The sequence below is a fragment of the Schistocerca cancellata genome, chromosome 6 (assembly GCF_023864275.1).
Source record: "Schistocerca cancellata isolate TAMUIC-IGC-003103 chromosome 6, iqSchCanc2.1, whole genome shotgun sequence".
Taxonomy (NCBI): Eukaryota; Metazoa; Arthropoda; class Insecta; order Orthoptera; family Acrididae; genus Schistocerca; species Schistocerca cancellata.
Window position 1 is genome coordinate 174,264,999 of NC_064631.1, and position 25,430 is coordinate 174,290,428.

The 25,430-nt window shown below is 39.5% G+C and overlaps 1 protein-coding gene across 1 annotated transcript; it reads right to left on the minus strand.

Moving 5' to 3' along the window:
• Positions 1 to 4,181: 4,181 nt before the first annotated feature.
• On the minus strand, positions 4,182 to 4,643 carry LOC126088234 (ankyrin homolog). The gene has a single exon (XM_049906363.1). It carries the CDS (start codon positions 4,641 to 4,643, stop codon positions 4,182 to 4,184), a length of 462 nt encoding a protein of 153 aa, XP_049762320.1.
• Positions 4,644 to 25,430: the final 20,787 nt, after the last annotated feature.

The window sequence follows — 25,430 nt, forward strand, 5'->3', positions numbered from 1 at the left end:
GATACACAACTGTGTCTATGTTGACTTTTATTACTATGTCTTATGTCTTTCTATGAATGTGCACATACCAGTGCACCTCTTTCTGTTCATTTCTGTCAAGCCAGTGGGAGTACATGTATACTTCAGACACGGTTTGACATTGAATGGGCAAGTCAAGGCAGTCCAGTTGGACATACAAGCATTTTATTTCGTTGTCGATGAGTTACATGATGTAACGATGGCCATTTTATATTGTATGGTTGGCTAGGTTTTTATCAACCAACGTATATTCTTCACATCTACAGCTACATCCACGTGGCTGCTCTGAAAATCACACTTAAGTGCCTGGCAGAGGGTTCATGGAAGCGTCTTCAAACTAATTCTCTGTTATTCCACTCTCGAACAGCGCTCAGAAAAAACTAACGCGTATATCTTTCCGTACGAGCTCTGATTTCCCTCATTTTATTATGCTGATCTTTCCTCCCCACGTTTGTCACGTTTAACAAAATATTTTCAGATTCGGAAGAGAAAGTATGAAATTTTGTGAGAAGGTCCCACCACAACGAAAAACGCCTTTGTTTTAATTATTTCCACTCCAAATTCTGTATAATTTTGGTGACTTTCTCTCCCCTATTTCTGATAGCACAAACCTTGCTGCCCTTTCTTTTAGCTTTCTCGATGTACGCCGTTAATCCAATCTGCTAAGGATCTCACATCAAGCAGCAGAGGACGGACAAGCGTAGTACGATGTTAGAGGGACATTCAATAAGTAATGCAACACATTTTCTTCTCGGCCAATTTCGATTGAAAAACATCGTAATTTTTTTGGGCCGACGTGTAATATTGCAGTTTCAGCGCTTATAATTCCATGAAGTCCCGTTTGATGGCGGCGCTATACGTAGCCTTGAAAATGGGTCTGCAACGGAGGTGGGTTCCAAACAAAGAGCTGTCACTGAGTTTCTTTTGGCGGAAAGCCAAAGCATCACACATATTCATTAGCGCTTGCAGACTGTCTACGCTGGCCTGGCAGTGATCAAAAACAAGGTGTGTCGTTGAGTGAGGCATCTGTCATCAGCGCAGCATGGTCTCACAAACCCGTCCCACCTCCCGCCTGCTGGGCAGCTGCACACAGATGTGACTCCTGTTGTATTCGAGCGTGCGGACACTCTCTTTCGAGGTGATCGACTGATCACAACTGAACGTCTTTGTTGGCAGTGCCGACACACTCGTCCACCAGACGGGGCACACAAGGATGTGCGCACGGGCGATGAAACGTGGGTTCAGCACTTCAAACAGGAAACAAAAGAGCGATCCATGGAGTGTCGCCACACCACCTCTCCTCCGAAGAAAAAGTTCAAAGCTGCATCCTCATCCGGTAAAATCATGGCGACGGTTTTCTGGAACTCTGGAGACGTTATTTTGTCTGATGTCCTCCCTCACAGTGCAACGATCACCTCTACAGGATAGTATACTGCGCTACGCTACGAGAATTGAGGAAACGACTTCAGAGTATTCGTCACCACAAAAATGCAAACGAATTTCTCCTTGTGCATGACAACATAATTCCTCACGCAAGTCTGCGCTCACTAGAGGAGCTCACAAGATTTAATCGTACTGTTTTTCTCATCCACCCTACAGCCCGGTTCTCGCACATTCCAATTTCGATCTCTTTGGCCAAATGAAGGATGTACTCCGCGGGAAGCAGTACCTGGATGATGTGCAGTTTATAGATGCAGCAACTGGTTGGCTCCGACGTCGAACATTAGAGTGGTACCAAGCTGGAGTACAGGCCCACCCAGAAACGTGGAGTAAGGGCGTCGCACTACACAGAGGTTATATTGAAAAATAAGGTTTTCTAGCCAAGGCGCTTTCACAAAAACGCCTCTCGTATATACTGCCCCATTTTACTAGAGCCTACGTTTCACCTTCGTATTTTTTGCTTTCTTAAAACATTTTTACCTTGAATCTTATGTTGTAAAGGTGATTTTGTGTATTTTGATTGTTTATGGGTCTGAGGATGGTTGTTACTTATAACCGAAACTAGCTCATTGTCATATTTTGTCTTACGTAAATGTGATCTAGGCATTAACAGATAAGTGAAAAAATTTTTTTTGAAATTTTAACGAATGACATGAAGATCGATTTCTCCATTCCTAGTAATTCCAGGCATTACTAAATATTAGTATGGCTCCTTGGAAAAGGAAACAGATGATTTCCGTTGCTGTTATTTCCCAATCTAAGCTTCTGTCCATTTATACTGACATTATCAGCGACAGGACGCTCTGCCTTATTGTTTCTTCTTCCCTGTAAAACTGTGTTCGATAGGAAAATTTTATTAGGTGTCTTACAGGTTACAGTTTGAAAATTTCAATATATGACTGTTTCCTATAGTGGCAACAATAATGATGGCTCATAATGTGGTCTATCTTGTTCTACTCATCAGAGGTAGGTAATACTTAGTTTTCATAGTGACCATAATGAATGTCCGAAATATGTAGAGTGTTAATATTATGAATAACTGTAATACTTTATTATCAACACCTAAAACCAATATTTATTTTCTGTCCTGTATGGCATTAGTAATAAAAAACTCTATTCCGTCTATTTCAAGAGCAGAATTTACGTGTGAAAATAACATGGATTTTAATAACGACATATATGCGTAACAAGAGCTGATTACATAATGCTCAAAGGAAATTATATTTAAACATATGATCCTGATTAACATATTTTGCAAGATGTATCAGACAGTACATAAAAGAACTATTGATGTACAAATACAATAGAATACAAAGCACAACCATTTGGTATAAACATTGTATAATATTCTGCAATAGCAAACAATGTGAAAAATAACTTCCATTAAGTCCTCCCGATGACTAGCATTTGTAGCAAGGTTTTGGTAATTTGTATATAGTCCCATTTATAGGAAGTGCTCATACATATGCCACATTCCGCAAGAGCGTGATTATGTCTGTGAGGGAGTCACATAACATAAGCACTTCTTATAAAGAACGATTTGTGGTACACCATTATAGCGACTGTGGAAGACAAGTTTCTTTCTTCAGGGTCTGCTCCTTGACATTCTTATTAGTTGGTTTTTAAGGATTACTGCTATCTTTAGTGTTATTAAATGTTCCTTGACTGTGCAAGTAAAAATAGGATTTCCAACCAGAATGACAGTACATAGCAATGTTCACATACAGAGTTTTTTCTTCTTTTACCATTTTATCTTCAAAAAGTGGCAGATGACTGTACTATTACTCTCCTCTGTGCATCCGAGAAAAACATTCCAAAAAAAATAAATTTACTATACAATGGATGGTGGCTTGGACGTTTTGAATCAATTGTGTCATATGTATTCATGTATCATTAAGAGGCTATTTTACAACAGTTTGGGTATTACTAGAATAAATTATTGTGTTGAATATATCACAACATACACAAATAGAACAAATAGAAGACAACAGACATAAGTAAATAAAGTAAATCAATATAAACCAGTAAAAAAATGAAGCTTTAGTAGGCAACTAAAGACAGTACCTCTAATGGTTATTATAATATAGAAGATTTCTCGCTTGAGAACGTGTGACACCCCACATGAAGTTACATCTACAAAGTCTTACTTGGCAGTCTTCACTCTAAGGATTAATTAAGGTGTTCTGCAAATTGGTGTAGTGTCAGAAGCACTATGTAGTAGTGTACCTTCAGCTATTAGTTGCTGATCCTGCAGCCAAAATAATAGCATTTCATATAAAATTCGTATGTCTTGAAGACCCAACATAAACTACAAAATATTCTCTGCTCACTCACCAAACAAATATATGTTGCTTGTGATTATTTACTAAAATTACAATTCAAGCATGAGCGAAACATAATGGTTTCTTATTGTGGTTCTCTCACATCCTTGTGTAGTACTGACTACCGTTTCTTTTATGTATGCCAATAGCATAAAAGACATGGAAGGATATTACATGGAATTCACCTGCTGTGCCAGAGGAGTTCTATGTCAAGTAAGTTACTTAATGACACTCTCAGTAACACAGGTTTGTCTGAGTAGCTGGAATGTGTCATAACTGTAGCTTCAAAAAGTAAGCTGTATATTCAGTGACAGTTGTTGTCATCTCCGGGACGTTGCAGGGAAATCTCACCCTTATTTGTCACGTTACCACAGTGGAGAATCTGCCACAACAATGCGACTGCTACTGCAGAATGTCCACCAGTTGCTGGTAGTTGCACTGCACAGCGAGCTCCAGCGGCGTCCTTCCACGATGGTCCCGGATGCCCTTTTTCGAACGCGCCCGCAGCAACGCCTCGGCAGCCTCTGTGTGGCCTGCCATCGCCGCCCTGTGCAGCGGCGTCATCCCGTCCACATTCCTCGCGTTAACGTCGGCCGAGGCGGCCACCAGCTGACGCACCACGGCTGCGTGCCCGTTGCCGGCGGCCAGGTGCAGTGGCGTCATCTGCAGCTCAGTCTTGGCGTCCACCGCCGCCCCGGCCTTCAGCAGGCACCTCACAGCGCCCTTGTGGCCCCTCCAGGCCGCCCAGTGCAGAGCGGTAGCCCCGTCCTCATCCTGCGCACTAACGCCAGCCCCGCCGTCCAGCAGCGCCTGTAGCTCCCTCGTGGTACCACTCTTCGCCTCTTCGAGCACCCTCTTCTGCATTTCTCTTGCCTCTTCTCCATATGTTAATCTGCACAGAGCAGTGAAATCCTGACATTTTTACAGGCACGTCATGATGTATAAATCATACAAAAATAAAAACTAAAACTGTCAATGCCATATGGCATTCCTATTTATAAAATCGCATAGGTTGTGAAACAGGGCAGTACATTGTCGCCTCTCCTTCATTTTGGTCATGGATGAGACAACAACTAAGTGACAGAAAAAACTGGGGAAGACAAAATAAAAGCATTGGTGTTTGCGGATGACTTGATGATCTGGGCAAAGAGGAGGAGGTCATTCAGGAACACCTGGATGCTTTGGGAAAAAACTGTGAGACATTACTAGAAACTAAGCTAGCGAAAAGATTGGTGGTGAGCAATTGAAGCAGATGGAAGGTGTTAATTACTTGGGAAATATGATACAGGAAAATGGAAGAAACGAGAAAGAGGTCAGTAAACGTGGTAGACTAGCAGAAGCATTCCTACGAAGTGTTAGGAGCCTAGTTTGGAATAAAGACATTCCACAAAAAAGAGAAGAAGTAACATATAGAAGTTTTACATCCCTGTACCGATCTATTAATCTAAAACATAGGTAATGGAGAAAAGAGGTGTAATCAGATTACTGGCGTGTGAAATGAGGTTCCTCAGAAGTAGGATAGGAGTATCAAGGAGAGATAGGATGAACACAAGAGGATTCCCCAGAAGTCGCATGAAATAGACACGAGATGGAAACCACCAAGAGGAAGTAAAAGGGACAGATTGCTCAAAGGTGTGGAGGATTGTCTTGAAAAAGTAGGTGAGGACTTGACTAGAGTTAACACAAAAGATGGTGGGAAAACAGGACTAGATGGTGAGGCTTATGTTCAAAAGACACCCACCCAGGGGCTGGAAACTTATCAGGATGATGATAATGATTATAGCTTCACAGTTGGAAGGTTTCGACACTTGCAACATTTATAATTAAAAAACAGTCTTGATCGCAAATTTCTTTTAATCATAGTGACCGGTTTCAATCCTTAGGGATCATCTTCAGACTCTGAAATAACATACTTACAGATAGACGGATCCTTGCAGTATCGTATATACATTGAAATACAATTGCAAACTACATATACCCATAACAGCAGGTGGACTTCCATGGAGCAAGCTACGCCGACACATGGCGCTGAACTGACTGCTAAATGGATAGGCAGGGAGTGGTCGTAAGTAGCACTAGTCCCGCTCGCCGTTCTGTGTATGACATCAGTGCCAGCCAGTCAGAAGCATAGTGAGTACTATTAGAATAAGATGCATTAGGAAGATATGAAGAAGAATTATAGTTAAAATACATCGTAAAGTTGCTATGAAGTAGATATTCGTCAGAAAATATAATCTGTAGTAAATAATTAGCTTAAAATAAACTAGTCTGCCCTCTATTATCCGTTCTGTAAAATACGTGCTGTTGGCAAAGATATATGGAATAGCTGTCAAAGGTTGCTACAACGATAAAGAGAAGCTACTAACAAAGATAATCTACATAGACGTTGAGGGTTGCCGTAGAAACGGCGTTCTCTATCGATGCGATATTCTGAAAAGCTGGCACAGAGTGCTGTAACGACAGCGTTCTCTTTCGATGTGGCACGTCAAAAATAAATAGAAAATATAGTAGTGAATATAATAGTCGTTAAATATTATGTATAGTAATATGAATGGCAGAATAGCGAAACATGGGGCGTAAGTTAACAAGCAATCTTGCCCAATACGTAGGAAGAAAACATAGATACAAAGGGCAGCATAAGGTTATAGATATACAGAGCTCCGTTACCTCTCATGTTAAACACGGCCAGTTTCCGTGGAAAAAATGCTGCATTTGTTGCGAGACATCATGGAATATCCCACTTCAGCTGAATGGGTTGAAAATAAATAAATCACCAGGTCCTGATGGGATTCCAATTCGGTTTTACAGAGAGTAATCTACAGCATTGGCTCCTTACTTAGCTTGCATTTATAGTGAATCTCTTGCCCAACGTAAGGTCCCGAGCGACTGGAAAAAAGCGCAGGTGATGCCTGTATATAAGAAGGGTAGAAGCACGGATCCTCAAAATTACAGACCAATATCTTTAAATCGGTTTGTTGCAGGATCCTCGAACATATTCTCATTTCGAATATAATGAATTTCCTTGAGGCAGAGAAGTTGCTGTCCATGCATCAGCACGGCTTTAGGAGGCATCGCTACTGCTAAACGCAACTCGCCCTTTTTTCACATGATATCTTGGGAACCATGGATGAAGGGCATCAGACGGATCCCATATTCCTTGACTTCCGGAAAGCGTTTGACTTGGTGCCCCACTGCAGACTCCTAACTAAGGTACGAGCATATCGGATTGCTTCCCAAGTATGTGAGTGACTCGAAGACTTCTTAAGTAATAGAACCCAGTACGTTGTCCTGGATGGTGAGTGTTCATCGGAGGTGAGGGTATCATCTGGAGTGCCCCAGGGAAGTGTGGTAGGTCCGCCGTTGTTTTCTATCTACATATACACTCCTGGAAATGGAAATAAGAACACATTGACACCGGAGTGTCAGACCCACCATACTTGCTCCGGACACTGCGAGAGGGCTGTACAAGCAATGATCACACGCACGGCACAGCGGACACACCAGGAACCGCGGTGTTGGCCGTCGAATGGCGCTAGCTGCGCAGCATTTGTGCACCGACGCCGTCAGTGTCAGCCAGTTTGCCGTGGAATACGGAGCTCCATCGCAGTCTTTAACACTGGTAGCATGCCGCGACAGCGTGGACGTGAACCGTATGTGCAGTTGACGGACTTTGAGCGAGGGCGTATAGTGGGCATGCGGGAGGCCGGGTGGACGTACCGCCGAATTGCTCAACACGTGGGGCGTGAGGTCTCCACAGTACATCGATGTTGTCGCCAGTGGTCGGCGGAAGGTGCACGTGCCCGTCGACCTGGGACGGGACCGCAGCGACGCACGGATGCACGCCAAGACCGTAGGATCCTACGCAGTGCCGTAGGGGACCGCACCGCCACTTCCCAGCAAATTAGGGACACTGTTGCTCCTGGGGTATCGGCGAGGACCATTCGCAACCGTCTCCATGAAGCTGGGCTACGGTCCCGCACAACGTTAGGCCGTCTTCCGCTCACGCCCCAACATCGTGCAGCCCGCCTCCAGTGGTGTCGCGACAGGCGTGAATGGAGGGACGAATGGAGACGTGTCGTCTTCAGCGATGAGAGTCGCTTCTGCCTTGGTGCCAATGATGGTCGTATGCGTGTTTGGCGCCGTGCAGGTGAGCGCCACAATCAGGACTGCATACGACCGAGGCACACAGGGCCAACACCCGGCATCATGGTGTGGGGAGCGATCTCCTACACTGGCCGTACACCACTGGTGATCGTCGAGGGGACACTGAATAGTGCACGGTACATCCAAACCGTCATCGAACCCATCGTTCTACCATTCCTAGACCGCCAAGGGAACTTGCTGTTCCAACAGGACAATGCACGTCCGCATGTATCCCGTGCCACCCAACGTGCTCTAGAAGGTGTAAGTCAACTACCCTGGCGAGCAAGATCTCCGGATCTGTCCCCCATTGAGCATGTTTGGGACTGGATGAAGCGTCGTCTCTCGCGGTCTGCACGTCCAGCACGAACGCTGGTCCAACTGAGGCGCCAGGTGGAAATGGCATGGCAAGCCGTTCCACAGGACTACATCCAGCATCTCTACGATCGTCTCCATGGGAGAATAGCAGCCTGCATTGCTGCGAAAGGTGGATATACACTGTACTAGTGCCGACATTGTGCATGCTCTGTTGCCTGTGTCTATGTGCCTGTGGTTCTGTCAGTGTGATCATGTGATGTATCTGACCCCAGGAATGTGTCAATAAAGTTTCCCCTTCCTGGGACAATGAATTCACGGTGTTCTTATTTCAATTTCCAGGAGTGTATGATCTTTTGGATAGGGTGGATAGCAATGTGCGGCTGTTTGCTGATGATGCTGTGGTGTACGGGAAGGTGTCGTCGTTGAGTGACTGTAGGAGGATACAAGATGATTTGGACAGGATTTGTGATTGGTGTAAAAAGTGGCAGCTAACTCTAAATATAGATAAATGTAAATTAATGCAGATGAATAGGAAAAAGAATGCCGTAATGTTTGAATATTCCATTAATAGTGTAGCAATTGACACAGTCACGTCGATTAAATATTTGGGCGTGACATTGCAGAGCGATATGAAGTGGGACAAGCATGTAATGGCAGTTGTGGGGAAGGCGGATAGTCGTCTTCGGTTCATTGGTAGAATTTTGGGAAGATGAGGTTCATCTGTAAAGGAGACCGCTTATAAAACACTAATACGACCTATTCTTGAGTACTGCTCGAGCGTTCGGGATCCCTGTCAGGTCGGATTGAGGGAGGACACAGAAGCAGTTCAGAGGCGGGCTGCTATGTTTGTTATTGGTAGGTTTTATCATCACACGAGTGTTACGGAAATGCTCCAGGAAAGCGGGTGGGAGTCTGTAGAGGAAAGGAGGGGTTCTTTTCGTGAATCGGTACTGAGGAAATTTAGAGTACCAGCAGTTGAGGCTGACTGAAGTGCAATTTTACTGCCAGCAACTTACATTTCGCGGAAAGACCACAAAGATAAGATAAGAGAGATTAGGGCTCGTACAGAGGCATATAGGCAGTCATTTTTCCCTCTTTCTGTTTTGGAGTGGAACAGGGAGAGAAGATGCTAGTTGTAGTACGAGGCACCCTCCGCCATGCACCATATGGTGGATTGCTGAGTGTGTATGTAGATGTAGATGTAGAGGTATAGTTTCATTAAGTTCCAATAGGCAGCTGCGCTACACGTAACCACAAAGAGGCGTCTGTAGTGCAGGTGTGTTCCAAGGAGAGAGCTGATTTTGTGTTTGTTTTGGCGGAAAGCCAGAGCATTGCAGATACGCAGAAGCGCTTGTAGAATGTCTATGAAGACCTGGCATTTAACAAAAGCACTGTGAGTCATTGGGTGAGGCGTCTGTCATCAGCGCAAGGTCACGCAAGCCCGTCCGATCTCTTGCATGCCGGCAATGTTGGAATGTGCGGACGCTCCCATTCGAGGTAAGCGATGGATCACAGTCCAAAACCTCGCTGCACAACTGGACGTCTTCATTGGTACTGCTGACACACTCATCCACCAATTGGCACTCAAAGGAGTACGCCCGCTGCGTCCATCGGCGCGTAACAACAAAGGACCAGCTGTACGTAATTGTTTGCGTGTTACAAGGCTGATAGTGGCAATTTTTTGTCGAACATCGTCAATGACGTTGAAACGTGGGTTCATCACTTCGAACTGGAAAAAAAATGGCATCGTCGTATCATTTCCCATCCGACCATGTTCAAAGCTGCACTCTCAGCTGCTAAAATCATGCTGACAGTTTTCTGAAGGACTTATTCAGTTTGGTGTCCTCCCTCATGGTGCAACCTCAAGTCTGAGGTGTACTGCACTAGCCTCAGGAAATCGAGGAAACGACTTCAGTGTGTTCGCCACCTCAAAAATGCAAACTAACAAACTGAGTCCGGCCTTCAATGTGTTACTTTTAATTGGTTTAATACGTAGTGTTTTAAGGTGTATGTGGCGTGATCATTAACATTTACGAGGGCTGGAGTGCTGACACATTCCGTTGTAGATCCCTACTGTCAAGGTTTAACCGCCATTGAAAATTGTTTGCTGGTCCTTGTTTAAGTGCCACCTGGTTATTTCCAGGAGTGTATATATATATATATAATATTTCCCTGGATATATATATTTGTCTCTGAATTGTAATAACATTACTGTTACATTTCTGTTTGAGCTAATAGCGTGACTGAGCGACACGTGTACAATTTTGAAATCAGTAGTTTCCTAAATTCTTACCAGTTATTGAGGGGCCAGTTGTTGTGTGTTTAATGCCCTGAAACGGACTCTATTGATGGTGGTACTAGAATTCCTTCAATGACAGTAATTAATTTCATGTATTAATTTTACTGATGTGTTGTAATGAGTTATTGTGTTTCTAGTTATTTAAGGCAGATGTCAGTCTGTTGTAGATACCCATTAGTTCTGGGACTTCCTCGTGCCCATTCGTGACCGTTGCTGCTCCAGTGTGGGGGTCCATGTCGAGCCTGTAATGGAAATAGATGAACAGGCGGGCGTCCGTTTTCTGAGTGTAGTTGTTGAATCTCATGAGTTTGTTTACTCAAACGAAATTTTATATGTTATATGCTAAATTAACTGAATTATTTTGGTAATAACAATCGCTGTCGTAATGAAAGAGTACATCAGTTATAAAATTTAACTCTTTTCAGTAAATGTGTAATAGGCCCTAAGTGCCGCATTTTTATAAGTGTTTAAAATTGAACTAATTCATTTTCACATGAATGGTAAATTTTAAAGATGTGTTGTAGTTTTAGACATGTGATGCTTTTATTTATCAAGATCACTTGTTTAAAGGTATCAAATAAATGTTAGGTGTAACTGTCGATGGTGATTGCCTGATGTATTACTTTGGTCCAGTCCTACCACCCTATAGCCTGTTGTGCTGAGTTTGTGTCGTTGCGTAAAAGGTGTAATTACATGTTTTCTCGACACTACAATGTCTTTGTAATAGTGTAGCAATCCAAAATAGCTTCATGCCTCTTGTCGGGCATCTGGCAGAATGACCTGATGGAAACCAGCCACGATGACTGCAGGACTTGTACACTGTTTCACAGCCCCAAAAAGTCAATCTGAGTTTTGTGCTTCCGCTGGTGTTCGTCATATGACGTCCACAGGAAACGAACATTTTGAAGGTAGACTCATGGGACAGCATTACAAATTCAAGATATCAGTGTTAAGATTCTGGACCTATGTAATGGACGACAGTCGTTCGAATGCCAGATCACTTATCCAGGATTTTATTTACCTTGATTCTCCAAATTACTCAATCAGACTAGTGGAATGGCTAATTTAAAAAGGCCATGACAAATTTCCTCTCTGAATATCTCGTCTTCGACAGGGCGTTAATATCAAATCCTCCTTCCATCTATCCTCCCTTCCTTTCTCTGTGTAACATTCTCCTCAGTTACCTGACAGACACGGTGGGCAGCTGTTTGCTTGTGATGGTGTGATGCACGGGAAGGAGTCGCCGTTGACTGAGTGCAGGAGTGCACAAGATGACTTAGAAAATTTTCTTGTGGGTGTGATGAAGGGCAGCTTGGTCTAAACGCATAGACGTAAATGTAGAGAAGCATCTCGAAGAGTTGAAGACAAATAAGTCTCCATGTCCAGATGGAATCCCAATTCGGTTTTACAGGGACTACTCTGGGGCATTGTCCCCTTATTTAAGCTGCATTTATCGTGAACGTCTCACCCAGCGAAAAGCCTCAAACGATTGCAAAAAATTGCAGATGACTCTTGCTTATGAGAAAGGTAAAAGCACTTACACGCACAATGACAGACCAATATCCGTGACATCAGTTTGTTGCAGAATTCTTGAATACATTCTGAATCGGATATAATCAATTTCCTTGAGAGAAAAAATCTTCTCCACAACTCAGCAGGGATTTAGAAAGTATCACTCATGCGAAACTCAGCTTGCCCTTTCCTCAAATGATATTATACGAGCTATGGATGGAGAGCAATCGCTGGCTTCTACACTCCTGCATTTTCGGAAAGCGTTTGCCGTGGTGTCCCAATACAGTTCGTTGACGAAGGTCCGAGCATATGGTTGAGATTCCCAGATACGTTAGTCGCTCGAACAGTTTTTCTACATCTACATCTACAGCTACATGGATACTCAGCAAATCACATTTAAGTGCCTGGCAGACGGTTCATCTAACCACCTTCACAATTCTCTATTATTCCAATATCGTTTAGTGGTCGGAAAGAATGAACACCTATATCTTTCCGTGGTGATCGTTCCGCCTTATGTAGATCGGTGTCAACAAAATATTGTCGCATTCGGAGGAGAAAGTTGGTGATTGGAATTTCGTGAGAAGATTCCGTCGCAACGAAAAATGCCTTTCTTTTAATGATTTCCAGCACAAATCCTGTATCATTTCCATGACACTCTCTCCCATATTTCAAGATAATGCAAAACGTGTTGCCTTTATTTGAACTTTTTCGATGTACTCCGTCAGTCCTACCTGGTAAGGATCCCAAACCGCGCAGCAGTATTCTAAAAGAGGACGGACAACGTAGTGTAGGCAGTCTCCTTAGTACGTCTGTTGCATTTTCTAAGTATCCTGCCAATAGAACGCAGCCTTTGGTTATCCTTCCCTACAACGACGTATAGGAAGCTAGTGCGACATATTCTTGAGCACTATTCGAATGTTTGGGATCCCCACGAGGTCGGATTAAGGGAAGACATCGAAGCAATTCAGATGCGTGTCACTAGATTTGTCGTCGTAGGTTGATCAGCACACAATTATTATAGAGAAGCTTCGTGAACTCAGACTGGAATCTCTGGAGGGAATACGACGTTCTTCTGGCAAGACACTATTACGGAAATTTAGAGAACCAGTATTTGATCTCTCCATTGGCAAGTATTAGTCCCTCATTCGCATCTGTGAGAGGGGATTGCCAAGGAAAAGATGACCATGAGATAAAGACTGAGTAACCAATGGAAATTAGTGGCATGTCACATCAAACAAGTCAATCGACTGATGGCCCAAAAATAAAAGCAGATAAGCATAAGAAATCTACATAACTGTCGTTATTTTGTACTCAATAGTACTTTCATCATAACCAATGGCATGCGTTTTCTGTTATTATTGATAAGTGAGAAAGTTGTTTATGGATCACACAAACATATCTTATAAAAGCTCGGCAAAGTATTAAAGCAACGTCTGAAAAGTTTTTGTTTTGATTTTTAAGGTTTATTTTTTTGAAAGAATTACGCCTTCTGGCGCTCTATGATAAATCTGTGTTGTTTCTTTTATTTTTACTACAACATTCCTCTGTTCCACATTAGTAATCGAATAAAACATGAATTAACATGTGACAGTTTCAATTTTGCTATACATAGTATTTAGTTTAAAGTAACAGACACGAAGACAACTACGCAGAACAAAAGTGTTCCTTAAATTAAGTGGCCGTTTACTTGCGTACATCTTCATTCAGTTTCTAGATGGTCCATCACTTCGGGTTTCTAGGAGAATTAGCTAGACACAGATCACATGCAAAAAGCCCTCCAAATGAGGTAACGCCCGATAGGTATGCAATACACCTAATGCACAGGGTAACACTCTTACGATCTTAACTGACTAAGGCTACTAGGAAAACTACGGAAGTCCATGCTTACTTATGAAAGTCTACAGTAGCCTATGGTAGTTTTACAACTCTAACATTGTCACATGTTAGCGTAGTCTGCCCTCTCGTCTTTTGTCATCCCAATCATCTGCATCTTCTTTTGTGTCACTGTGTGTCCCTTCTGTCGTCTTCTCACTACAGGTTGTGACGTAATCAGCTATGTATCTTCCCACAGCTGTAACAAGCACTGACGTCTATACCCACCTCTATTCCAGTCATGATGGTATATACACAGTCACCTCATATTAATTATTCCTAAACATTCTTCATATCATTCCCGCTTACCCTGCCACTATGGTGTCTTTCTGTCAAGTCTAGTATCATATAGTGCTGTGGGGCATAGGAGAAAAACACCATTGAGTATAACGTCTTCGTTCCTAAATATTGACGACATTCTGAATAGCAATTGCTTCATCAGGAACTTTCAAAGCTCAAAGTGACGCTCCTCTGTCTGGAATCTCCTCATGCCATATTTCAACATGACAATACCCACCACATGCAGACCTTCTCAGGCGACTGATAGATGCCGCAATGCCTTTGGTCTGTATGTTCTAAAATACTCCTCAAAAACATGAGTGGGATATGCTCTTCAAAGTTCCAAAGCAAACATTGCTGATAGTTGGTGAACTCAACACACTAACTGCGAGGCCAGTCATTTCCTTAGGACATACAAAGGTCTTCCTTTGACTCCATGCTACGAGGTTCTGACAGCAGCACAGGAATGCTTCACACTGCAGTGAACTCTGAGAGTCACTTCTGGAATCCAAAAACCTTTTATACTTTCCTGCACCCAACTGGTGATAAAGTTTATGTATGTCATGTTAATCCATTTTTATTTATGTACCTAACCTGAGCTGATCAGGTCCATCAGGCCCTCTCTTACATCAGACCAGGTTTCACACATACAGTACCTTTTTTACCTCATAGTTATCTAAGAAATAACAATTTTAATATGATGACTAGTATTAAAATGATTTGAGTGTCTCAAGTGGCAGTGTGAGTAAATTATACTGACTATGAATTAATAAAGTTGATGCTGGCAGTACTTGTATCTCTGCAGCTGCTGCCACTACTAGTGACAATAGTGATAATAATAATAATAATAATAATGAAAGTAATAACACAAAAGATTGTGACAGATATAATAAGAGTTTCAGTGTAGAAAATAGATGTTTTCTGATATAGCAAGTTCTGAGGAAAAGAAATTTAAGGAGACAGTATCAGTTAAGACTACTGGAAAATGAAGATCAAGTTGGAAAAAGGGACATATAAGTGCAACATGTACACACAGGGACAATGGTGATCCTTATTTTTGCTTGATAAGGCAGTAGAGAACACAGAGGGTACAGAAATCTCTGAGCATGTCTGCACGAAACCAGGGTAACTGTACATACGATTATCAAAAGTGATCAAACAATTGAGCTTCACAGAAAGAACTGACACACATAACCAGTTCCAGACACCATGAGCTTTCTTGAGAAAGACCTTGCATGATAACATCACTGTAATCAATAAATGGAAACGCATGTAAGGGAGTGTAGCCATGTATGGAAGTGAAACATTGGCGATAAATAGTTTAGACAAGAAGAGAATAGAAGCTTTCGAAACGTGGTGCTACAGAAGAATGCTGAAGATCAGATGGGTAGATCACGTAACTCATGAGGAGGTACTGAATAGAATTGGGGAGAAGAGGAATTTGTGGCACGACTAGAAGAAGGGATTGGTTGATAGTACATGTTCTGGGGCATCAAGGGATCACCAATTTAGTATTGGAGGGCAGCGTGGAAGGTAAAAATCGATGAGGGAGACCAAGAGAAGAGTATACAAAGCAGATTCAGGAGGATGTAGGCTGCAGTAGGTACTTGGAGATGAAGCAGCTTCCACAGGATAAGATAGCAAGGAGAGGTGCATCAAACAAGTCTCCAGACTGAAGACCACAACAACAACAAGTGTTTGTACGAATTTCTTTTTGAGTTCAAGAGGAAGAGCTTTCTAAATTTTTATAGGATATATGAAGATGCTGATGCCTTCTTGCACACTGAAGTTATGTGCTCATTCCAATTTAGATTTTCATATATTATCACTCCTAGAGTCTTTGGTGAAGGAGAGAAGTTGATATTCGTCCCATTTAGGGTTAAAGATAGTAGGGATTCCCAATATTTTAGGCTAATGAGCCTATAAAGACGAAACAATACCGCTTGGAGTTTGGATGGGTTGAGCTATAACCTTGTATCCTGCGTCCATTTTTATAGTGCATAAAGGTATTAAGATTCTCGGTAGCTTTCTTCAGATTTATTGGTTTTGTACTTAGATACAACCGGAGATCATCAGTGTACATGTGGTATTTGCAATGAGATGAAACTGATTACACATTATTTACACACAATGAAAAGAATATAAGATAAAATACAGAAACCTGTTACCACCCACCTCCATTGTGATTTTACTCTGTCGGACATGACGCACTGCTGGTGAGACGTCAGGTATGAGCAAAATCATTGCACTGCACTTGGTGAGAAATGTAAGCTGCTAAGTTTGGCGAGTAAAATGTCATAGTCGACACTTTCAAAGTCTTTCCTGAAGTCTGAGAAGCGCATGGTAGTTGCCTCTGTGCGTCCACAGAAAGCTTCATGTCATTTTATATCTTTATTAAAGCAGATGTTGGGCTGTTATATTTACAGAAGCCTGATTGTATTCTTCTAATAGGATGTTTGTAGTTAGGTGGTTTGTTAACTGGTCGTAGACTGCAAGTTCTAAGGCTTTGGACAGTGAAGGAAGAAGGAAAATAGGTCGGTAATCATAGGGTGCTGTGGCAGTGTCCTTTTAGGTAATGGAGTTATTGGTCCCTGTTTCCAGGCCCCAGAGGAAACACTGGTGGTTAAGGATTGGTTGAAGATACCTCATCCAGTGGGCGCATGTGGACTGTGATATCATTGTATCCGGTAGATGCTAATCTGTTAGGTATGAAGGCTTTTTTGACGGTGTTGCAAGTAACATGCTTTCAATGGAACTTTTCGTGGCTACAGTCGTTTACCGCCATGAAGTAACAATGAGTCTCTGTTTCGTTTGTGTTTCAATTGTGGTTGTTGCTCATGTGACGTACCAGGTGAGTTCACAAGCTGGGACAATGGGATCGGCTGCAGCTTCTACTTCGCCTGTACCAAGACCACGCAGGTTTTTCACAAGACAGCTGATCTGTTTCTGTTGTCGATTAATACGAGTATGTGGGCATACCTGAGTTCTGCATTTCTCACAGGTTGACTGTTCCGCTTCTGCTTGTAAGTAAGACAATTTTCTGGCGTGCGACGTAGTTTGTATTCCGATGTGATTCATCTCTGAGATTCATGAGATGTTTCAGTTCTTCAGTCTGCCAAGGTGCAGGCTTCTTTCTCACTTTTCCAGTCTCTTTAGGGGGGGGGGGCATATTTGTCATATAGTGGAGTACCTTTGTCAATAAAATAATGAAGTTTTTCGTTTATGTCCGAGAAAGGAACAGAAGACATCCTCCAAACTATTTCTTGCTCCTCAATTGCAAGTACACGTAAATTAAGACCCAGTATGCAACCATTTGTGGTTTCTATCGACTACTTCATGACAATTATGTCATGATCGGACATGATAGGCGCAGATATTTGAGAGATACGAGTCACTCTGCTTGGCGATTTCGTGCAAATACATCTATGGTAGCATGACTATTGCTTGTGTGAATGGTAGGTGTAAGCTGAAGTACCGATGCACTTGAAGAAAGCGAGCGCTTAAATTTCACACTGAATGGACGATTGTAGTGAAAATTAGTGATAGTATTACCAGCTGTAATCGTATGCTCGTACGTCAAATTGAGACATGAAGGAGCAGTTTTAAGGCAGGCAAACACACTTACTTTTGGTATTGTAGTTGAGACAAACGTTAGTGTTTTGCCGTCCTGTTATGTGTATCACAATTTCTAACTTACTTCTGTCATGTATAGAAAAGTGGTGTTTCAATTTGATTTCATCATACACAGTAAGATCTTAGCAAGTGTATCCCTTTCCGTTGTATCCGCCATCCTCGAAGGATGATGGTGTAACATATTTCGTTCAGAGCGTGCAACGTCTGCTGTGGTTTAAAAGTCCTTCTTGAGAGTGGCAGCCCTTACTGCATTTTGGGCACGTGAAATGTGAGGCACTTCGAACAAAAGCCTCTCTCCCTTTCCCTCTTTCTGATTTGTGTTTGTGTGCGTTCTTCCTCTGCAAGCTTGATCGCATTTCCCACAGTTATCACCACTTAATACGGTCATCAGCAGTACTTCCCTAGTGACTTGAATTAATACTGATATTGGTCAGGTTTCTCTTGTAAACATCCTTGAAGCGAAGATGCTGTCTTCCCACTAGCATCACACCCTCCTTAACGTCTCTGCACAGAAGTTTTTTTGGCATCCACTCAGAGTCCATGTGCCTGAAATGTACCCGCCGTCTTAGACTTCAGTGGCTCAGGAGTACATGAATACTGGTTGTGCTTGCGAGCTATAGGACTTCAGTGTTGAGTACTCTGTCCCACAAAGAGATCTAAATAATTGTTTGGAGCGAGTGGACATGAAAGCTGTTCAGTCGAGATTCTTGCTTAGCAGGAGTTGTCTGTGTCTCACAGGTATAGAGAAGGGTGCTGGTAATACAAGCATCGTATACTTGCAATATAGTTTTATTGTGAGCAGCCCATTGTTCCATACCCCGTTTTTCAGTCTAGCCATGATAGACGATGATTTTGCAATTCTGTTATTCATCTCAGGGTTCACATCCAAGTTACTACATATTGTAGATCTCGAGTAGATAAGGTCGTAAACTACTTGGAGAGAACTGTCATCAATTCTGGTGGATGGAAGTTTGGTGGTGCCCTGCGCCATGACCTTAGTTTTCTGCAGGTTGATGGTAAGACCAAATTTTCAACATGCATGTGATAATTTGTTAATTAGGTACTGCAGCTCATCTTCTGTGTTTGCTACCAGAGCTGTATTGTCTGCAAGTAGCACCCACGAATAACAATTGCGTTTATTTTGGTCTTGGCCTTCAGGCAGGCTATGTTGAAAAGATTTCCACCAGAACTAGTGTGAAAATACACTCCCTCCTCACAGTCTCCAAAGGCATGTCTCAGCAGAATGGAAAACAAAATACCAAGTAGAGTAGGAGACAACACACACCCCAGCCTTACACTGCTATCAATAGGTAATGCTTCTGATGTTTTATCGTTGAAAAAGCCTGTTGCTTGTGTTTTTTAATGTAAAGAGGCAGTTGTTTATAGTAGTTTAGGTGGGCATCCAATCTTCTGCAGGAATTTGAAGAGCCCATTTCTGCGAACTAAATCAGAAGGTTTAACAACTTCAGTAAGAGAAATATAAAGTGGCCTCTGTTGCTCATGGAACTACTCTTGCAATTGTCATACAGAGAAGATCATATCCATGGTTGATGGGCCAGGTCTGAAACCCATTGAGATTATGGGTAGAACCTGGAAGCTAGGATTTATAATCGCATTAGGATGACTTTTGCACATGCTTCCCCAGCTACACTTACCAGTGCAATACCTCAGTAGCTGTTGTTGTCACTTTGGTCCCATTTCTCTTAATTTGAAGTAACAATCTTCGAATTACACATACTCAGTGGGATGTAACCTTCTTCTGTGCTGCTTGTGAGAAGTGGGTGTAGATGTCATAGAAGCACTTACTTATTATGCTTAATAACCTCTGCAGGGTTCCTATCCTCACTTGGAGCCTTTCTGTTAATCCAGGGGTTGTATTGCTCTAAAGAGTTCTCCCATAGTAGGCATTACATTGACTCCTTCCATAAGTGGCATTTGTTTGATGGCATCAGGACATCCCTGCTAACTTTATTCTCAGCAGCATACTACTTGAGGTACTGTTCATCCCAGTCTTCCATTTGCTTGCCTTCATCGGTAATGACTTCACCTCTCTTGTTAAATGAAAGTATACCTCCAAAATTTTTTACCGTTCATATACTGACATATGACTTGTAAGAAGGGTCTAACTCCCTAATTTTGTATCTAAATATCATCCTTTTGTACCAAATTAAATTTACAGATGAAGAAACTTTCGTTTTTCACATTTTCATGCTGAATTTCAGTATTGTCATGTTATATTTAAGGTAAAATGAAATAAATTGTTATAGGAAATGCACTAAAACAAAAAATGCAAGTTTAAACAAGTCTCAAAAATAAAATTAGCTTGTAGAGAAAAATGTAAACTTCAAAAATGAAAACTAACACACTAAGAAAATTCGATTTCATATGTAGATGTTTTCTTCCTCACATTCATTCTACCTTTGTTTGTTAAGGAAATAGGATTATGATTTTGTGATGTTAAACTATCTTTGTCAGTCTTTTTAACATACCTCTGTCGTAAGCAAACTTGAAAATTATCACATAAAATGTAATTACTTTTCCACCAAATTTTATCAATCATTTGATTCTCATAAGCATTATATTTCTCATTAATCTTAAGCCCATAGACTTAAATAAAGTGTCATATATTAGCAGTTTTGTGGTCAATTGATCAATTTATATAACAAAAATTTAAAAAAATTTGAACAACTGAACCTTCATACATTCATTTTTATTATTGAAATAAATACCCAAAATAAGGTTCCCTACTGTAAAAGAAAGTTTTCACCTATCAAAATCTAGCATGTGTTACTGGTTCTCAAACAAGGCACAATATAGTTTCATTATAAGTATAGATTCTTTAAGCTGAATTTAATATTATCTCATCTTATACAAGCATTATAAATGGAACTTTTTGTTAAACTGTCCAGGTTTGCTAAAATTATTCCTTAGTCTCACTTGTATTAAATAATATTTAAGTCTTCCAGTTGATTAACTGTGTCTTTAAATTCCTTATAATAATTTTAAGATCTTTTTAATTTTTTTCTGTCATAAATGGAAAACTGCTTACATACAACATCAATTTACTAATAAGATTATATACAAAAATATCTAATTTGCATAAAGGTAAAGAAAAATTATAGAAGATTATGAGAAAGTCTGATATCAAATCTAAAATATTTTAGAGCTATATGAGTTGTTATTATCCATATCTAAAAACATAAGGGGTTAATTTTAGTAAGAGCATGGTAATGTGTGTATTTTTTCTAAAAATGGAAGCTTTAAAACTCATTTATAATAATGCAGAATATGAGTTACTTTTACTTCTACAGCATATATTGAAGTTTTACACTTCTTAAATGTTTGTAGTTCTACACTGATCTTTATTTTTGGATAAATGATATATATAATCATATAATAATATTGTATTTTTATATCACATTTCTCCAGATTTTATTTTCTTGTTTGCTTCTTCCTTAATTTTATATACACACATCTTGGGTCTTAAAATTACAGGTTATACCATAATTATATCATTGCATTCATCTTTCCTATAACTCTTGTTTACTTACAACATACAACTTTTAGATAATTGTTGTTATCAATTTCATCTGTCGTAAGATACTTATCTTTGCATAAATCTTCAGCTTTTTATTGTAAATGTATCAATCTTATTGTGGTAACATAATTATGATTTGTATAATTCATTTCAGGATATTATATTGAAATTAAAGTGGAATTTATAGATCTAAAATTCTCATTACCTCATAAAGTGCTTTCTTTAAATTTTATTTAGTTTTCCTGCATGTTTATTGCTACTCGTTTTCTTTAAAGATAATTTTATTCTTTAAAATTGATTTGGGTGATACTTTAACAAATTTATTATCATTTTAAAACACTTTTGATACTACTATCCACATTTTTCAAACATTGAATTATTCATTAGTTAGTAAATATGTTTCTCAAAATCATTGGCAGACTTTGTTCTGATTTCTGTATACAGATCAATATTCTTTCTCAAACAATCTGATAATTATGTTTGAGTATTCCATATATTCTTCTTAATTTGCATCCTAGCTTTAAATTTTGTTTTAAATGTCTATAGTGTACTTATATTTAGCTTTATTACACAGTGATCTCAGCAGTTCAGATTAATTTGTTTTAGGTATTGTTTTATTCTACAGAGCACAGGGAAGATCTTTATACTCATCATGTAATTCTTTAGGATTTTCTACATCTATTTCCTATTTTAATTGTGTTTTCAATCATCATCAATAGTATTAAAAATCTGAAATCAAATATTGGGTAATAAAGTCAACTGAATCCTGCATCTGGAAGAAACTGAGAAAGTACCAATCCATATATATTATCAGCCTATAAATACAAAAAATAATTTTATGCTTTATTTTTAGCATAACAGTTAAATCTATTAATTTCTTTTATAAATCTATTACAACATTTTGATAATCCAACCTAATTACATTTTGAACCATCAAAATGTAAATAAGGAGAGTGATTAATCATCTTAAACATAGCATAGCATACCTTAATACAAGTAGTGTGCAGTACCAAGGTCAATTTTACTCCTACAATTTTATAAGTGATTTCCCAATATTTTAGATACATTGTCTAATACCACAAAATAATTTTTTTCCTAATTTCCTTATGTTCATTTTTCACTAACTAATTTACTGTATTCAAGATCATGCTCACTTAGATAACATACATTCAGTTTAGTATAGAATTCACTTCAGATGGAAGTTCTAATCTTTTCCAGTTATGAATTATATTTTATTATAATAGACTGCTCTATCTTCTGGAAGGAACGTATTCCTATCATTATTGAAATATAATGGCAATTTAAAGAAATATGAAGCCAAATATTTTATTTAGCTATTAACTTTACTTTTAATGGTATACTTTGCAAAACTAACACTGTTATTTATTTGCATTTAAAAAATTTTGTACTTATTATATCCTACTTCTTCTTAAAGACTGTACAGCTATTTGGGTACAAGTCTGATAATTGATGGTTCAGATTAAATAATCATATACTGCACCTTGTTGTTTACTGGTTAGGTGATAAATATCCCTAGCTTTGTGATTGTACCTTCTGCCATTCTGCATAAATTTCTCAGTTAATCTTCATTATTCTTTAAACTTTCCTTGAAACCTGCCAATTTTGTTATGAACTTCTTGAAAACTACAATTTTGTGATCTATTTTTTCTTCAGTTCAATAAAGAACAAGGCATTTCATTCACACATTCTTGTGTATGACGAAACTTTGTTTTAGAACACAATATATTTTCATCTCTTGTTGATTATTCAGTTTCTAGAGCATTCATGTATATTTCCCAAATTCGGTCTTCTTCCTTTTTAATCATTTATATAAAGTTTTTTGCTGCTTATCTACTCTACATATAATTGGATTCTTACAAAAACAATTAGTATATTAAATACAATAACAGCTTCAGATCTTTCATGCTGTTTATATTGTGCTACATATTTTAGTATGGATTTGGTTTACAAGTATCTATGTTCTGCAACGAATTTTCGAAATCTAATTAAATTGTGAAAGATACCTTTATTTTATATTAATAATTTACAAATGTTATCTGTTATACCTGGTTTATTCTTAGAACAATCTGCAATTTTGTAGTTTTCCTTCATAATAGACACATAACTTAATGCATATTACAGGGTATTTCCTACCATTACGATTTTTGTCATGAAATTTGATAATTTTTAATTATAAATATGTATTTCTATTTCCTTTTATTAGCAATTTTTCGACTGTAAACATAAAATCTTTTATCAAATCAATATACAATAATTCACATTCCAACATTTTATTCAGTTATCGATATATCAGTTGAATATATGTTTTAATTGCACAATGAAATGAGTTCAGATTTTCATCAATCTTGTATGACATTCTGTTAGACTACTTGGTACTTCTCTTATAGGAACTTTGGATATAGAGCTTTTGTGAGTACTAAACTCTATCATTAGATGACTTTAAGTTCATTTCTTGCATGTGATTATTATTAGCCAACTTTAAGTTGCAGTGTAAGTTTATTTCAACTTGTCATTTATTGTGTCTCTAAATTGACTCTAATTATTCTACATACAACAAGTTTTATGAAAATTAGAGAACCTTTTGGATCTCTAGATTTTGTGTATTAACACTTTGAAGCCTGTTCTGAAAAGCACTCTCCCACTTTCTCAGTGTTCATCACTCTTTCTTCAGGTGTGTCAAAAATTACCCCTTTGAACAAAAATATGTTTCTTGGTTCTTTTTCTTCAGGTTTATGCCCTCCTCATATATCTGCAGTAATAAATCATAAAACTTCAACATTCTCTATTATTCTCTTTCATAAATATTTATTGCTTCTCCTTCATTCTCTTTCCTTTTCTCAATCTATGTTATAAAATCGCTAAAATGGTATACAGTGTATGATCCCAGCTGGAGGTTGAATGTCTCACACCTTTCAAAATGAACATGGTGATTTTCGATATTATACATAATTACAGACTTAATTTAAATACTGGCAGAAGTAGAGCTGTGAGGACGGGATGTGAGTTGTGCTTGGGTAGCTCAGTGGTGGAGCATTTGCCCTCGAAAGGCAAAAGTCCCAAGTTCGACTCTTGGTCCAGCACACGGTTTTAATCTCCCAGGAAGTCTCAATCATAATGATATCATCTACTCATTAAGAGGTATAAACTTCTATTAAAAGTTTAATATTAAAAGACTTGTGTTAGAGTTAGAAACTGTGGATATGTGTTGAGGCAGCATAATTCATGACTCGAAAATTTCTAGACGATTTACATCCAGTAGTTGAGAATGAGAGATTTTAGCAATTCACAACAAACTTTACACAAGATTTCCAATCTGTGATGTCTCAACATTTCTAATTAAATTACCTTTCCTCTTCCTGCTACAATATTTTATTTCCACTGAGACACTGCCAGGTGCTTTACACATGGCAGTTCGATTCCTTAAAGTTCGGGGTGAGGCTTACTGACTTCTCTACATTTACAGTAATTGAATCACCCTTTTCATTTTGCTAAACATTTTTATTTCCTTCTCTTCAGCGAATTGTGTTAGCTTATCTATTATCAAAGTATTGACGTTCATTGTACTTGATATAGGTGACACAAGTTGTTCTTCACCTGTTCATTAGGATGAAAGACTGTACAAAGATTACTCTTTTATTTATACAGGGTGAGTCACCTAACATTACTGCTGGATATATTTCGTAAACCACATCAAATACTGACGAATCAATTCCACAGACCGAACGTGAGGAGAGGGGCTAGTGTAATTGGTTAATACAAACCATAGAAAAATGCACGGAAGTATGTTTTTTAACACAAACCTACGTTTTTTTAAATGGAACCCCGTTAGTTTTGTTAGCACATCTGAACATATAAACAAATACGTAATCCGTGCTGTTTGTTGCATTGTAAAATGTTAATTACATCCGGAGATATTGTAACCTACAGTTGGCGCTTGAGTACCACTCCTCCGCTGTTCAATTGTGTGTATCGGAGAGCACCGAATTACGTAGGGATCCAAAGGGAACGGTGATGGACCTTAGGTACAGAAGAGACTGGA

Bases quoted from the DNA above. Each gene is read 5' to 3' on its own strand.
- LOC126088234 (XM_049906363.1), bottom strand. From the start codon at position 4,643: ATGCAGAAGAGGGTGCTCGAAGAGGCGAAGAGTGGTACCACGAGGGAG.